The sequence below is a fragment of the Gracilinanus agilis genome, chromosome 3 (assembly GCF_016433145.1).
Source record: "Gracilinanus agilis isolate LMUSP501 chromosome 3, AgileGrace, whole genome shotgun sequence".
In the NCBI taxonomy this organism is placed as follows: Eukaryota; Metazoa; Chordata; class Mammalia; order Didelphimorphia; family Didelphidae; genus Gracilinanus; species Gracilinanus agilis.
The window spans coordinates 122,199,829-122,217,749 of NC_058132.1; the positions used below are offsets into that span (position 1 = coordinate 122,199,829).

General features: G+C 37.0%; 1 protein-coding gene across 1 annotated transcript in view; it reads left to right on the forward strand.

Moving 5' to 3' along the window:
• Positions 1–17,921, forward strand: part of RNASEH2B (ribonuclease H2 subunit B) — a 77,364-nt gene that overhangs the window by 16,964 nt on the left and 42,479 nt on the right. The window contains exons 2-3 of the mRNA XM_044668945.1: positions 15,041–15,112; positions 16,998–17,105. Coding sequence (XP_044524880.1) covers positions 15,041–15,112; positions 16,998–17,105 — 180 coding nt within the window. The remainder of the gene's footprint in view (positions 1–15,040; positions 15,113–16,997; positions 17,106–17,921) is intronic.

Below are 17,921 nucleotides of genomic sequence, written 5' to 3' on the forward strand. Positions count from 1 at the left end.
CCCCCCCAGATAGCTACAGCACCCACCAGAGGGTGGTGGTGCCCACTTTGGCACTGGCCTAGGACATGGTCGTTTTTTTGTGTGCTGAGGAATATATATGTATTTATATATATGTGTGTGTGTGTGTATATATATATATATACACACACACACACTATATACACACACACACACACACACACACACATGTATATATATTCTTTTGCTGTCCCATTTAGAAGATGACATAAATCTTTTTTTTTTTTTAATTTTTTTTAAAACCCTTACCTTCTGTCTTGAAGTCAGTACTGTGTATTGGCTCCAAGGCAGAAGAATGGTAAGGGTAGGCAATGGGGGTTAAGTGACTTGCCCAGGGTCACATAGCTGGGAAGTGTCTGAGGCCAGATTTGAACCTAGGACCTCCTGCCTGGCTCTCAATCCATAAATCTTTTAACTCTAGTTTCTCTAGCAATTACTTCAGTNCCCCCCCAGATAGCTACAGCACCCACCAGAGGGTGGTGGTGCCCACTTTGGCACTGGCCTAGGACATGGTCGTTTTTTTGTGTGCTGAGGAATATATATGTATTTATATATATGTGTGTGTGTGTGTATATATATATATATATACACACACACACACTATATACACACACACACACACACACGTATATATATTCTTTTGCTGTCCCATTTAGAAGATGACATAAATCTTTTTTTTTTTTAATTTTTTTTAAAACCCTTACCTTCTGTCTTGAAGTCAGTACTGTGTATTGGCTCCAAGGCAGAAGAATGGTAAGGGTAGGCAATGGGGGTTAAGTGACTTGCCCAGGGTCACATAGCTGGGAAGTGTCTGAGGCCAGATTTGAACCTAGGACCTCCTGCCTGGCTCTCAATCCATAAATCTTTTAACTCTAGTTTCTCTAGCAATTACTTCAGTTCCATAGTTTCTCTTTTGTTTATATTTCTGTTAGATTTATCCAAAACTGAGAGAGGGATATTGAGATCTACTGTTAACTGTTGTGTTGTGTTATTTCCTATGTCTTCTTGAAGTTCAGATAATATTTCCTGCTATGGAATGCAGTTTATGAATTTAGATACTAAGACATTTGGAACATATAAGTTCCATATCATATTACTGATATTCATTGATGTCTTTGGTTCTTTTCAGCATTATATAATTTTCCTTGTAGTACTTTTTATTTTTTTAATGTTTGTTTTCGCCTTGTCAGAGAGCATGATTGCAGCTTCTGCTCTTTTGGGTTCCTTTGTTGCATAGTAAATTTTTTTTTGTTCCATCAGTTTTGTTTTTTGTAGGTCTTTGTTTTTAAAATATATTTCTTTAAGCCACAGGTTATAGAGTTTTGTTTTCTTTTCCTATATCATTCTTTTACATTTTATTGGATTATTTAATCCATTTACATTTAAAATTAGGGGAATGAGGTTTATATTTTCCAATTTATGATTTCCCTCCCTTTACAACTATAAACACAGTATTGTTCCTTTAGTTATTTTACCTTAGTCTTTTTTAAGGTGGTCTTATTATCCCTGATTCTCTACTCTTCATCCTCGAACCCCTCTTCTTATTTGTTATCCCTTTCCCTTTCCAATTTTGCCTATATTAGTCTTGCCTCTCTCCACCACCCCCCCAAACTCCTAGTGTAGGATTCTTTTCTGTTTTGTTTGTTTTTTTTCTCTCTTAGTAAAATGTATTTCCTCATTCATCTTCCCATCAGCTAGTCTTACTCATTAGTTTTAAAATTTTCATTTGGTACCCTTTTCCAAAAAAGATTCCCCTCACTCTCTTCCTCATGTCACTTTTGAGTGGACAGAACTGGCCCTAGTTGGTTGCTGTGTTCTTTTCTTCAGGTTTAGTGATGTGTTGCATGACATACCTCTGCCATGCCTCTCCCCCAACACACACACACACACACACACACACACACACACACTCATATTCACCCACATACACACAGAGTTTCCTAGTATCTTCAAGCAGCACTAGTTTAGAGGTTTGCACTGGCTTTTCAAAGAACTGGTGTATTGGTGCTATTGGGTTGTCTCCCCTGCCAAAGCTTTGTAGCACCCGTGCTATGAGATCATAGCCCACAACAGGCTTTTGCTTCTGAAGGACTGTTATAACCAGGACAGTTTGGAGTTGGGGGGACACTGGAAAGAAGGAGAGGAATTTGGGATGTGGAGGTAGTTTTTGTTGTAAGCCTACGTCAGATTTTGAGTCCACTAGTACAGTCTCTGTTTTAGGTTGGGAAATGGGGGAAAGGAGTTAAATGAGCTCAGGGTGAGTGAGCATCAGTTTGTGGGTTTTTCTTTTTGATTTTGGGAATTTGGAAGGTCATGGAAATCAGAAAATGTCTAGTCCTCCCTATTATTGCTCCTGTGACTTGAAAACCTATAGGTAATCTTTTAGGAAAATGCATGCCTGCACCTTTCCAATGTTTGAATTTCTAAAGTACTTCAAAATCTTTTTTTTTCCCCCTAGAATGCTCTTTGAATGGGGAGAAGAAAAAGGAATAAGCCTTTATTAAGTGTCTACTATGTGCTAGGCACTATGCTAAGTACTTTATAAATATTATCTCATTTGATCTTGGAAGCCTCAAGGGATGGATGTTCTGCCCTCGGGTTTCATGATCTTAGAGAGATGTCATTCATCTTCTCCTTCATTGTACTCTCATTTCTATGCTGGTACTGCATGACCCTGTTGTTGTGGGTGAGATTGGGATATATTTGATGTTCTCTGTCATCATTTCCTCATCTCCTTCAAATTTGCTGCTCTAGAATGTCTATTTTGTTTTCAACGTAGTGGGCAAGATTTTTTTCTTATCCCTTAACACATACATGTACGTGTGTGTGCATACATATGTGTGCATGCACACACAGAGATTTTACCCTGTGTGATTTCAGCAAAGCACATAAGCTTTGGGGAAGAGTTTTGTTTTTAGCAGTTATGCAAGGAAGAATTCTTAGGTTGGAACCTTTTTTTCTCTCTGAAAATGCTGTGCCTCATATAGCCTTTGAAGGAGTGAAGAACCCCCAAAGCAAGGAAAATGACCCAGATCTGTTTGATGGCAGCAGTGATACTTTGGGAAAGGGGAAAACATAGTCATTACATAAATTAACATTCCTGGAAGCTACGTATGTAACTTGAGGATTATGCTGATTTCTCTTGCATGTATTATATGAGTGTGCCCTTGTGTTTCCAGCACAGTATCACTGTGATCAAGCTAGAGGGAAGCATATGTCTGAATCCATTTTAATGACTAAAGAAGTCTTGAATCAAAATGTAACCCTGATCCGCTTCAGTGTGAGTGACTGTAATAAACACAATAATGATCATCTTAAAAATAAAGGGGAGGTGGAGTCATATATCTTATTTTCATTGGAGCTTTCTTCAGGAATCTAAAAATCCTCTGTGTGTTGTTTGAAAAGAAAATGAACTGTTCAAGGAGAGACTTTGCTTTTTCTTCTCTGGAGCAGTTGGCATGTTTTCTGAACTAATCTTGCATGTGCCAAAAATCAGACAGGGTCATGAGCAAATGGCCTGAGCTGCCAAGCCATAAGGATCCTTGGCAGAGGTGGCAGCCAGCACTGAAGAGCTCCAGTGACTCTTAACTTTTACATGATATGGAGAAATTTTTGCATTACTCAGGGGAGGATGAAAGGACCCGCCAAATTGAAGAATTTGGGTTTTCATTAATTGATAAATATGTTCATATCAAAATGAACTGGGAAACAACCCCAAACTGTTCCTTTGAAAAAGTTATGTACTACATAGGCTCACATGCAAATTACCACTTTTGAGAAGGGACCACAGTTGGGAGTCAAACCTCTGGCTTTTTTTTTTTCTATACCTTGATATAAATTGTATTTCTCCCTTCTTAAGTTTCAAGATATTCAGATTTCCTCTTGTATTCAACTTCAAGGAGGCATAGGTGGATGCCTATTGGGTTAGCAGTTAGGAATAACTGGGCTAAGATCTCCCTCCTGATACTTTCATCTGTGACTTTGGATAACCATTTATCCTCTTCTGTCAAATGGGCATGATACTTCCTATATAAAACTTACCTGATGGTAGAAGGTGAGCTCTGTAGACTCTTTCAGAGAATAACATTTTTAAATGCATAATACAAAATAATCTATAAACATTTATTAAGTGTCTGCCTTTATGCCAGGCATTGTACTCAAACTGGATAAGATTTCAAAGGAAAAAATTATATCAAAATACAGGGATTTCTCTCTATAATGTGATATATATATACATATATATATGTGTGTGTGTGTGTGTGTGTGTGTGTGTTTACATGCCCAGATATATAATATATACAGATAAACACACACACACACACACACACACACACACACACTCACACACACACAAAGTTTCATGGACTCCAAATTAAGAGCCTCTGCCTTATAATTAGCTGATTGTTGTAAGGCTTAGATGGATAATATAAGTGTATGTATATGTGTATACACATATTTCTGTCTTTCTATGTCTGTCTATATATGTATCTATCCATCAGTCTGTCTTTTACTTTGCAGCCTATTAAACCTTTGAGACCTGAGGTTGGGGTGGGGGACAGCAATCACAAGTTCAGGGTACTGGCATGAGAGGAAAGTAGCCAGTAGCTGTGTCAGGACAGGTTTTTACACTGCAGAGCTTTTGAGCTGTGGTTTTTGGAATGAGGTGAATGCAGGAAATGAGATTCAGGCTGGACGAAATGGAATTTAACATTTGTTTCTCACTTGACACAGTTGTTATCCTCATCATACACATTTTCGTTGAAGTTCTTTTGTCAAGGAAAATAGTCATTGGTTTGGCTAGGGTTTCTTCTTTTTTTTTTTTTGGTGGTTGTTCCTATGTCGTCTTGTTCTAGGAAGGGACAGATTGCAGATTGGGCACTGCTAGCATATGGCTGCTGGAGACTCATGGGCAGAGAGGAAGCAGTTTCTGCATCTTAGGAAGTAGTTATTGTATCGTATCGTATCGTATCGTATCGTATCGTATCGTATTATTGGTATATAATTAAGAAGTGGTTATAGTATATGACAGGTATCTAGAATCACAAATGATAGAATCTTGTTGAGAATGAAGCAATCAGGGCAATTGTTATTGCTGTTATGTCATAGTTTCTCCATTAATAAAAAGAAAATCTTTAATTTAGCTTATCTTTCTTTTGTAACGGAAAATGCCTAAGATGGATTCTAAATTTTTTTTTGTGAGGATGGATCCCTTTGGCAGCCAAGTAAAGCCTACAGGCCTCTCTTTGGAATAATGTTTTTAAAGGCATAAAATAAAATACAAAGATAATTGGTTAATTATCGAAAGATTTTGTGATTAGATCAAAAGATAAAATTATATAACTACAACATAATTATAAAGATTACAATTATAAAAACTTTTTTTTAAGGTTTACAAGCCCTTGGTTAAGACCCCTTGGGACTCTTAAGAAGAGTTAGTGTAAAGCACACTTTCTTCAGAAATGCACAATTACACATCATTTACCCAGTATTGTGCATTTTTCAGATTACTGGAATTAGACCTGTCATTCCTGAAACTTTTCATTATTTTAACCGTTTTGAGGGGTATTTTTCTAAAGTGTATTTTACAGAATTCTTTGTTTTTTGACAAATGGTTGCATTCCAAGAATTCACTCTTTTTTTTTTTTTAAATCAATGGGAATGTAGGACCGTTTCCGTCATAGAAACAATAATTATTAGATTATTTTTCTTAAGAATCCACAAAAGTCTATTTAAACTAATAAAATACTTGGAAGATGCCAATTTCAATATATTTTCTTCTGTGCTACTTCTCAGCCTCCATATTTTATAGAATTACTATGGGAAAATGCATTAACCAGTCTAACTCAGGCCTGGAAGTACTCTTTATTCTTCCTTCCCCCCCCAACTTATCCACTCTCCTTTGGGGGGAAAGTAGGGCCTGTGCCTCATTTTTGAGCCACTGATACTGGCTGACCCCTGTGGTGTTGATTAGGGGTTCTAGTTCTAGTACATGTGGAGTGGAAAAAAGAGAGTTGAGAGAAGGGCAGAAATAGCCGATGAAATGGAACATATAGAAAAGGATAAGAGCCTTGAGGTCTCTGGTGTCTGCTGGAAGAGGAAGGGATGCTTCACTTGTTTCTTTTGGACCACAGTAGAATGTTCTACTTTTCAGATGGGAACATTCTCTTGATAAACAGGAGCTGTGGCCAGGACTCTGGCTCCAGATGGTGCTGAATCTCATGGCAGAGTACTCTAGAGTCCTTGGCAATAAATGGGCCACCACCATGGCACCCAAGCTTATATAGAGGAACTTAGGGAGCAGGATTTAAAATGTACATAGATTGGTCTTAAAAACTTTTCCTGCAAGGAAGTTAATAATGAGGTATTGCAGTAGTATTTTTTTAATAGCCCTTTAAGATTGGTTGGGATGGTCATGTTATAATTTAGCAAGCTCTATACTTCTTTGGGGTGTGGAGTTCCTTGGTGGTTTTTTTGGATGTAGTTTCATCAACTAATACCCTTAGGGATGGATGGATTAATGAATGTGTCTGTCTTTTAGCAGGAAATATTGCCAGGATTCTTTTGACAGCTGGTTCATTTTCACTTTGTTCCCTTTATCTTTTATTATGACATTTCTCTAACCTCCAAGCCCTATGAAAGAGTTTTTCTCCCTCCCTCCCCCCTCAGCATTTTGGGATGGGGTGAGTGGAATCAGGACTCTTATCAAGCAGTTAAGCACATATCCCAAGTTTAAAAGAGGAATTTAAGACTTAAAAATTTTATGTAGTTTAAATTGTTTGCTCTTATCTTATTTCTGACTTGGACAAAGTTCATATGGGGGATGCTGTTGTGATAGTGGAGAAATTAAAGTTAGAATGGCCAGTCTTTTAAGTAGCACCCTTGTGTAGTCTTCTCTTAATGCATAAAAGTATTTCTACAAAGTAAAAGATAATTTTCCCAGATTTAAAATTCAGTTGCTAAATGGCCTTTTTATTGAATCTCTTTGGTGAATGATACTGTTAGACACCAGCTTTAACTTTATTTTGGCAATGCCTCCATGACTTGCTTTTTTTCTTTACAGTAAAAACATCTTTGCCCACTATCTCTTTTGTGATGATTGCTAGAGGATTTTTAATTTAGATCCCTTTTGTATTACTATTTTCTTTTCTTAATTAAATTCAACAAACAGTAAATGCCTTCCTGTTGGCCATATAGACCACTCCCCCCCACCCAAAACCACCCAAAACCTATCCCTTCCTTAAAGGAGTTTATTAACAATTAAATAAATATAGGATAATTTGAGGAAGAACAGACCACTTTTGTGGCAATGGACTTAACTTGTATTAGTGAGACCCCCACCCTGGATACCTGGCAAGGTGTCTCAACACCTCAGTAAGAGAGGAGATTCTTCTAAGCATGGAATGACTCTTTCCCCATAGTTGGTTCTTTGTCCCCATCTGCCTGGTGAAAGCTTTTGTTTTGTGTCTTTTGATGTTTTACTTTTGTTTTGTTTTTGTCTGTCTTCAGTCTTTTAAATGGGTGAACTTCTTCCAAATAAGAACTGCGTTTTTCAGGAAGTAGAAAAACCACTGATAAAAGATTTTAAAATTATGATTTTGCATACAGTGCTTTTAAAATACCAGCATTCCCCCTTCTGACTCAGACCTATTATCAAAAGTCAGATTTGGAGGTAGAAAGGAAGGAGGCCAATGAATTTTTAATATGCCATCTCTCCTACATAAATTGTCTCTACTAAAGAGGGTGGGGGAGAAGGAGGAGAAGGGAGAGAGACAGACAGAAAAACAGTTAGAGACAAACAGACATACATAGACTGAGGGAAGGGAGGGAGTCAGGAGAGAGGAAACATAGAGGCAGAAACAGAGACACACAGAGAAAAGAGAGGAAGGAGGAAGTGAGGGAGAGACAGAGATGAGGTACAGAAATGAGAGGGAGGGAGAGACAGATGGGGATGGGGGAGAGAGACAGAGACAGATACAGATAAAGGGTGGGGGGAGAGAGAAAGAGAGAATTTAGAGTTTTTTCCTTAAGTCCAATAGTCTTGCAGATCTTTCTTTGCATTCCCCTTTCCCCAGTGCTTCAACATTCCTGGGACTAACTACATTTAAAAAATTAAAGATTTCACCTTTAGTTTGTAAGGATTTTCACCCTAAGGCTGTTGTAATTGTATATCAATTACATACTTATGATGATGATGGTAACTGACAATGAAATTATTATTTGCAGAGTGCTTTACATGCATTATATCATTTGAACCTAACAACAACCTTGTAAAGTAGGATCTTTTACTTCTCTCCATTTTATTGATGAGGAAACTGAGACTGAGAGAAATAATTTGTCCATAGTCACATAGCAAGTGCATTATCTGAAGTAGGATTCGAGGTAGTCTGGTCCTCTCTCTCCAGGTTCAGGACTCCCTCTTCCCTCCTCATTCCCCTATAATTACCTCCACCTCCAAAAGAAATTATATAGCTCCATGAAACAAAATAGAATGTTGCTCTACATTATGCTGACATGATCCTGAAAAAGATTGTAAATTGTAACATTACAATGCACTAAGAGATACTGTGGGTTAGAATTCTATCCTAAATCATTCAATCAAAGAAAGAATCCTTCCTAAAGGGTCATTTTTTATTTGGTGTACCTTTGCCTTTTGCAAATAGCTATTCACATCACTGTAAGGGGACTGAGGTTAATAATATATCAGATTCTGTTTTATATAGTCTAATAGAATCCTGATGGCCTGGCAGCTGAGATTCTGAAGCAGTCCAGTGCATTCAATCAGTCTCTGGGATGAAGAATCATAAAGCTATTTTAGAGTTGGAAAAGGAGGAACCTTAGAGGTCAGTTTAACAGATGGGAATCTATCAACCTGAATAATTTTCAAAGATCCTGATTGTTGAACAAGATTGATAGGTCAGCCTAGTTAGAAAGATCAATGTGGGGGGAACCAAGATGGCCATTTAGAAGGAGCAAAAGTCCAGCCCTCTGAAAACCCTTCCACACCAATCAAAAACAAAGTGCTTCAAGGGGACAGAAAACCAAATCCAACAACAGGGCAGAGCCAGGGGACCCTCCTACTCAATTCCAGAGAAGGCTAAATTCTTGGGTTTAAGGCAGTGATGGGCAAACTACAGCCCGCGGGCCAGATATGGGGGCCCCTGAAATGTTCTATCCTGATGTGGGACATTATTCCTAATCTCATGAATATAATGAGTAGGGTACAATACAATGAAACATTGAAAGAGTTGCCTTAGAAACAGACTGATAGGTGAGCATTTCCTTTCCTTTGGCCCCCTCTTTAAAAAAATTTGCCCATCACTGGTTTAAGGAAAAGGAAGAAGGAAGGTCCCAGGACCCCTTACCCACCTACTGTGCTGAGTCTCCAGCAGTCACTGGAATCTTTGGGCGAGGGCTCCAACCTGGAGGGATTGTCTTGCTACCACAGCTGTGCTAGGCTCAGGACTCTAACCCCAGCTGGCAGGGAGGCAGCTGGAAGAAAGGCGCAGATGGGAGAGCAGCCTAGTCACAGCCCCTACTCTCCATCTTGCACATTGGTTTTGGCCTCAAGGCATATCCAGCACCATAGATCAGCTCTGCCTAGGCTTGAACTAGTGTATCAATAGAGCAGATAAGAAGCCTTCAAAGGGCAGGGAAGTTCAATCTCCAACACCCTTCCTCTACTGGCTGTTGCTGTAAGAATCCTGTTGACTCAGATCCCAGAGTGAAGGCTACAACCAGGACAGAATACCCTGATAACAGGGCACAGTTCCCTTCAGCCTCCATACCTTCACCTTCACCTTCACCTTCAGCTTCTGCTGCCAGTTGGGGATGATCTGACCTCAGGGCTCATTACTGCATCAGCCTAATCTAGTTAATCAGCAGAGCAGAGAAGAAGCCCCTTCAGGAAACAGTAGCCCAAACCCACAGATCCAACAAATAATCAGAGGAGCAAGATTACAGCAAGTGACAGGGGGAGAAAAAAGGAAAAAATATGAGTAAACAACAGAAAAAGAAATTGACAATTTTTGACAAAAAAATTACAATTGACAGCTTCTATCCAAGTAATGAACAAAGAGCAAATGGAACAGAGGAGGACCAAGGAATACCAAGAAAAAACGCAGAAACTCCAGAGAATTGGGCTCAGGCTTTGGAAGAATTCAAAACATAATACAAAAAATAATTAAGAGAGGCTGAAGACAATTGGGAAAAGAACCTAAAAAGCAAAATAAGTCATCTGGAAACAGAGGCACATGAACTAAAACAAGAAAATAGTGTCTTGAAAGCAAAATTGACCAGCTTGAAAACGAGGCAAAGAAAGTAAAAGATGATTTACAAAGAAAAACAGACCAGAAGGAGAAGGATTACCAAAAAGCCAGGGATGAAATTCAGTCTTTAAAAATTAGAATCAACAACTAGAAGCAAATGAGTTACAAGGCAGCAAGAATCTATAAAACAAAATAAAAAGAATGAAAAAATTGAGGAAAATATGAAACAAACATTGATAAAACTACAGACCTGGAAAACAGATCCAGGAGAGACTATTTAAGAATTATTGGACTGCCGGAAAATCATGACAAAAGTAAAAGCCTGGACATTATTCTACAGGAAATTATCCAAGAAAACTGTCCCGACATTCTTGAACAAGAGAGAAAAGTGGAAATTGAAAGAATCCATAGACCACCTCCTGCATTTAATTACCAATTGATAATGCCCAGGAATGTTATAGCCAAATTCAAGAACTACCAGACCAAGGAAAAGGTACTATAAGCTGCTAAGAAGAAACCATTCAGATATCATGGAACCACAGTTAGGAGAACACAGGACCTGGCTACATCCACACTGAAGGACCAGATGGCATGGAATATGATATTCTCGAAAGCAAGGGAACTGGGTCTTGGCCAGGAGAATGATCTCCTAGAAAATTTTAATCGTTATAGTGGGAAGGGTCAGAAAGGTTCAAATGGAAGGAAAACCTCCAACTCCAAGTTCAGACATCATCATTATCAGCATTAACAACATCATCCTCATCAATAACATCGTCAATATCATAAAAAACGTCAACATCAATAACATTGTCATCAACTACAACATTGTCATCAACAGCAGTGTCATCAACAATGTTAACAACAATATAATCAATGTCATCCTCATCAACATCAACAACGTCATCAGCATCAACATCAGCATCCACATCATCATCATCATCAACATTCACATCAGCATCAACATCTGGCCCAGGAAATATTTTTTGCTGGGTGGCCTAACCTAATAGCATACTATGCAAAGGACTGAATGAGAGTCAAAAGACCTAAACTCTAGGCTTGAGTCCCACTGTGTGTCCTTTGGGGGTAAAAAAGAAAACCTTCTTTTTCCTGGACTCAATTTCCTTATTTATGTATGAGTGAAGCTTACCTGAACTCTGCCTGAAGTTAATCAATTAAATCAAAGAATATACCAGGTGAAAACAAGAGAAATAAAAAAAAAAATCAACGTTTCACCTGGAGGAAATTAGACAGACGAGACTTTTTATAGATGTGACATACCCTATAGAGGTACAGTTTACAGTAGTGGTGGATTAATAAATCATTTGTTTTTAATTGTGTTCAAATAAAACTGTATAGTTCTCTTAACATATTAATGATAATTCATCACGTAGAGATACAATTTTGTTAAGCACAATTTTCTGACCTTAATCTGCTATCAGTGGAGAGAGGATTTTTGAATGCTTACTGGAGTGGATCAGGAATTTCTCTCTCTTCGACTTGCTGTATCTTTTATAATTTGGGCTCAATAGTGAAATTTAGTGTAACATCTAAATTTTGAGATGCTTTAATGTTTGAATAAACTTTATGATTAAAAAAAGAAAGAAAAATCAATCTGGTTGGGAGTTCTATTTAGAAAATGTCTAAAATTCATATTTCTTTTCCCCAATTTTCATATTTCAATTCCCCAATTTCTGTTGAGATTTTTTAAAAAAACTAATCTATAAGACTATGCACAAGAATTTAAAAGTTTCCAGAAATATTGAAATAAAATAGAATAAAGTAATTATGGGTAATTTTGGAAATTTTGTGGAGAGAGGAGTTGTTCACTTCTTTATTTTTTTTTTGTTTATTTTGGGGAATGGATATGGGAGAGAATTGAATGACAATTTTTTTTTTTTTTTGCTTCTTTAGCTCCCAAGGAGGACAGCGAGGTAGCACAGTGAGTAGAATGCTAAACTTAGAGTTAGGAAGACTCACCTTGAGTTCAAATCTGGCCCCAGACACTCACTAGCTATGTGACCCTGGGCAAGTCTCTTATCCCTGCTTGCCTCAGATTCCTCATCTTTAAAATGAGCTGGAAAAGGAAAGACAAAGCACTTCAGTATCTTTTCTAAGAAAACCCCATAGAGGGTCAAACACAACTGAACAAAAACAACAATAAAAATTCCCCGAAGACAATCCAGGAATACAAAATGCATCATATATAACAATATGTCAGAAAATAATATTTGATACACTTTCAGTACATTTAGAGAAATAAAGTCTGGGGAAGACAACAGAAATAATTTTTTTCCTATCACTTTCTTTACCATCTCTATTTTAATAACTGCAAAATTTAGTTCTTACACAACTTTTTTTCCCTCTGAAATTTTTTAGTTACTTAGGTTTTTTTTTTCTTATGTCAGTTCATATATAAACTGCAATAACCAGACTTCTTATAAAGCAGGTATCCTTCCTAGATTTTGGTTCATTATTTTAACAAACCCTAAATTGTGCCTTAAAACTTGGAAAACAAATGAAAACCAATAATACTGTTTTTGGCCTCACCAGAACTTTGATAATCTTGTATTTGAGAAACTTTTCAAGGAGTCTGTACATCCTAGGTTGACTCTTACTGACCCACTGTGGAACTGTCTTTAACAAGGGTGTTGCTAGATGGTGCAGTGGACAGGGGACTGGCCTCAAAGTCAGGAAGACTCATCTTCCTACATTCCAATCTGGCCTCAGATTCTTAGCATCTCTGTCTATCTCAGTTTCCTTACCCTTATCTGTCATATGAGTAGGAAATGGCACACCACTCCTGTATCTTTGTCAAGAAAACCCCAAATAGGGTCATAACTGAACAACAAACATTGAGTTTCAGAGTAACCTACAGGTAAGAGTTCCTTAAATCTGTCCCAAATGCTGTTGATTGAATATGCACAGATCTGATCATGTTACTTCTCTTTTCAAAAACCCTTTAGTGTCTTCTATGTAAACTAAACTTCTTACTGACTCCTTCAATTTGGAAACAAGCTTTCTTTCCAGTCTTCTCTCATACTCCATTTTGCATATATGGTGATCCCTCATCTCTTGCGGGAGTTACATTCCAGAGGCTCCTGCAATAGGTGAAAATCTGCAGAATAGCGGCTTTATATTTATTTTGTTATTCTTTGATAGTAAGCATCTTCTTCTGGTGCTCGAGTTCACTGCCAGAAGCCTTAGAAGGTGCAGAATGTTTGGGTGGCATAGGACTTGGGAAAAATTCAAATTTTTATGAAAACTTCACAAAAACACAAAACCTCAAAGCAACACTACACACAGCGATCAGACGTCAAGGTGAAGTGGACAAGGAGAGATGCTGAACATATGGAACAAACTGATGCTAATCACTGGGCCAATCAACACCCAGGATACAGAACACAGTGCTATGGTTGGTTGCTTTTCATTCAATTGGCCAATAGTGTAATATAATCTCACATTGACAAACTTGTACAAGTGGTAGTGTACTGCATTTCCATTCTGCACAGTACGGTATTCCTCCTCAAAATCCTGCGAAATAGGGACAATTTTGTGATACAGAAATAGATAATATATTTTTTAAAACCCATGATACAGTGAAGCTGCAATAAGTGAAACATGATATAGGGAGTTTGTTCAACCAAGCTGGAATAGTTGGAGCAAATACAGATGTGTAGAAAGAGGAATGTTCTTTGGGTAACAGGATGTAAATTTGAATCCCAACTTTGCTACCTTTTTTTTTTTTTTTTTTTTTTTTTTAATAAAAACCCTTACCTTCCATCTTGGAGCCAATGTGTATTGGCTCCAAGGCAGAAGAGTGGTAAGGGTAGGCAATGGGGGTCAAGTGACTTGCCCAGGGTCACAAAGCTGGGAAGTGTCTGAGGTCAGATTTGAACCCAGGACCTCCTGTCTCTAGCCTGGCTCTCAATCCACTGAGCTACCCAGCTGCCCCCTTTGCTACCTTTGTGATCATGGCAAATCACTTAATGCCTCTGGGTCTCAGGTTCTCCTCTATAAAATAAGGGAGTTGGACTAAATGGCCTCTCATGTCTCTTCTAGAATCTTTTGTTGTATTCCATAATTTCCAAACATGGTATATTCAAACCTATCATTTTGTATCCCTAGAATGCCCTCTTTCTCTTGATGAAATATTGCATTCCCCTTAAAGCTTACCTTCATTTCTCTAGTCAGAAAAGATTTCTTCTTTCTTTTTTCTAAAAATTTCACTTTATTCTTACAATATCCCTGTAAGATAAGTGATATTATTTTTTCGTTTGTTTTATTTTTGTTTTAAAATTTTAAAAGACTTTTATTGATTAATTAAGAAATTTTTTCCATGGTTACATGATTCATGCTCTTTCCACTCTCCTCCCATAGCCAACGCGCAATTCCACTGGGTTTTATGAAAAGATTTCTTCTTAATTAGGGCACTCATCAGAAACTTAGTTCTCTCTTGTGAAATATATTGTATTTTGTATTATTGTCATTTGTTTCCTTCATCTGATCCTGTCAGTAAGGTGTAAGCCCTTTAGGTCAGGGATTGTTTCATTTTCATTTTTTTTTTATATCTATCACCTTGTACATAGTCTGTCCTTAGTAAATGCTTCTCAGATTGACCTTTTTGTTTCTCCTAACACCTAAAAAAGCACTTTACACATAATAATTTGTTGTCATTAAAGAGGAAATTAGGTAAGATATATAAAACAGGTGGTATAAAATGATTTTCTAAAGTTTATAAGTTGATTATTCCTTTTCAGAATCTGTTACTGATCTTCAAGGAAAGACTGAAGGTGGACCTGTGTTTACAAAACTGCATAACCCATGTACAGGCAAGTCATCTTGTGTGTTGGTGTTGGGTTTATTTTCCATGATGTAAATGATTATCTGAGTTTTGTTTTTGCTTTTGTTCTCCCTACCCCCAAGCCAAAGCTATAGGTGTTTGTGTATTGCGTGACTTCCTCTCTTCCTTTCTAAGAATAATCTTTAAAATTAAGATGGTAACACCAGTGTGAAAGAAACATGCCAGAGATTTTCCTGGTCACGCCAACTAGTTCACTCAGTGTAAACAATTCTGATTTCTTCTTATAATTTTAATCAGTGAAACTGTTCTTTCATCAGAAATATTGGCAGCACAAAAAAGTAGCAAGTTTGACTTCTTTTAAATGCATTAATTTTCTTTGGAATTCTTAGGCCAATTTTTCTTAGAGTAGTATCCAAAGTTAGTCTTCATTTATATTCATCTTATGCTATAAAAGTAAAATAAACAATCAAAGGGAAAAGAGAGGGTTTCACTTGACATGCCAGGTTTTTTAGTATTTTCATTTTTAGCTCTCGTTTTCATATTTTATTTGGTCCAAGGAATAGTATCTTTTTTCTTGTCAGTAGATGATGATCTACCTTGAATTAAAAACATATTTTAGAGGTAGAGAAAGAAACGTACTCTTTTGGAGGAAATTGCCTAATAATTGCAAATCCAGTATACTTTTTTGCGTCATTAGTATCCTAGTATTCTTAAAATTTTTTATAAACATTATAATTTATAATAAAATTACACTAATTTAATCTCAAGTGATTTATCAGAAATATATGAATGAGAATGGTGTTTTATGAAATTTATTTTATATGTCTAGTGGTGTTTTTCTGTTAAGCTAACAGAGATTTCTTATGACAACCCTATGCTAAATCAAAAGCAACAGATGCTTTCTTTATTTCTTGAACTAACATTTATTTGGAAAGATAACCATTAATTCTGTGAAATAACAAGAAAGGGAAAAATGATATCTTTGATTGGTTCCTTCTAGGTAAGGGCATATGCTTCAGAATTTGGAATTCATAGATTCCACCCTTAGAGATGAATAGTGACCAGTCAGACAAATTTGCCATTTCCTCGGTGGGAGAAATTTTATCATGGGCAAATAAAGTTTCCCAAAAATGCATCCAAAATGCAAATAGTAGTTGAAAACAGAGCCTTGAGATATATAAAATGGTCTATGAATTTCATCAATATTTTATTAAAATTTTAGTTTAGCCTCAGGTTTACATCGAGTAACAGAGGAAAACTTTTTTTTTTTTTGGTCTTTTACAATATGTATCAGAAGCAACTCTTAATCAGAGAAATAGTTTGTGAATTCATATGTGAAGCCTAGAGTTTACTTCTTACAGTATGCCCATTTTTTCTCCTGTCCTCCTTTTTCTCCCCTTGTTAAAGAAGCCCATAGTGCTAAAAACTGGTTGAAATGAATACTCAACCCACTTGGGCCTCAGGAAAAAGATCCCAGGGCAGTTGCCTTTGTAATAATACATGGATCCAACCCACAGGGTCTACAGGCTTTGTCTATGTTTGAGCCTAGCTGCAAGCTGCATCTGAGACCTGTGACCCGTGTTTCAGCTGTACCTCATCAGTCCCTCCCATTATACTCTCGTTTAGATTAGAAATGGAATTTCCCTCCTGATCCAATGTAGGTTTGAATCAAAGGCCTTGTAGCAGTTAACTTAAATTATTCTCACTTTTAATTTATTGATTGAAGTTCAGTGGGGATTACAGAACTGGAAAACAAGCATCTGTATATAATAGCTATAAGCTTTCTTTGGAGTTACAGTTTATAGAGAAGGTATCTATGTATGTTAATGTACATATTAGGAATTCCTCAGAACCATTGGGCAGTCTTGATTTTTGTGAAAACTTACAAATACAAAACAGATTTCTTTTAACAGGGGAAGCAGCCCTTTACTTGTTCAATACCAATGCGCAACAGCTGTTTGAAGTAAAAGCTTTCCATGAAGAGTACCATTCTTGGTTTATAGGTCAGACAGTGCAACATGGTGAGTTATATGGTGCATGCCTCCCCGTCACTGTGACTAACAATCCGAGGTTACCTTACTTCTTCATTTGAGTGTGCAGCTTGGGGAAGATTCCAGCTAGTGCATAGCCTCACCCGTTCATCCGTGGGCTCAATTTATAAGAAAAGGAGATAGAATGTTGAGCATCTGATATCTTTGTATCTCAACCGCTTTTTGAAGCTAGAAACTTGCAGTCAGTTGGTCAGAAAGATAGCTTATCTGAGTTGGATGGAGTACACCCATTGTTTTTGTGGAAACAGTTTGGTTTCTCTCACTAGCAGGAGTTTCAATAAATTAGTAGTCCCTTTTCCTTCAGAATATGTATTTAAGAAATACTAAGCAGCTCCTTTTGGTGGGGACCTCTCTGTATGTATATGTGTGTGTGTGTGTGTGTGTGTGTGTGTGTGTGTGTGTGTGTTTGTGTTGGGGGAAAGATAAAACCTGTCCTTATTTTAATGTAACGGGTGAATCTTTTTCTTTTATTGGGGGGGGAACTAAAAATTATTTATTTTTAACATTCTTTTCTTTTTAAATTTTGAGTTTTAAATTCTCTCCTTTCCTCTCACCCACTGTGAGGACAAGCAAAATTATATCAATTATACATGTGAAATCATGCAAAAAATATAAATGTGTTTATATACATAAATATCTTCAACCTTAGCCATATTACATAAAAGTGAGAAAATTATAGAGTTCATTTATCTCTTTGAAGATGATTAAAAAATCACAAGTCCTTTGGAATTGTTTTGAATCATTGTCTTAATCAGAGTAGCAAGTCTTTTACAGTTAATTATTACA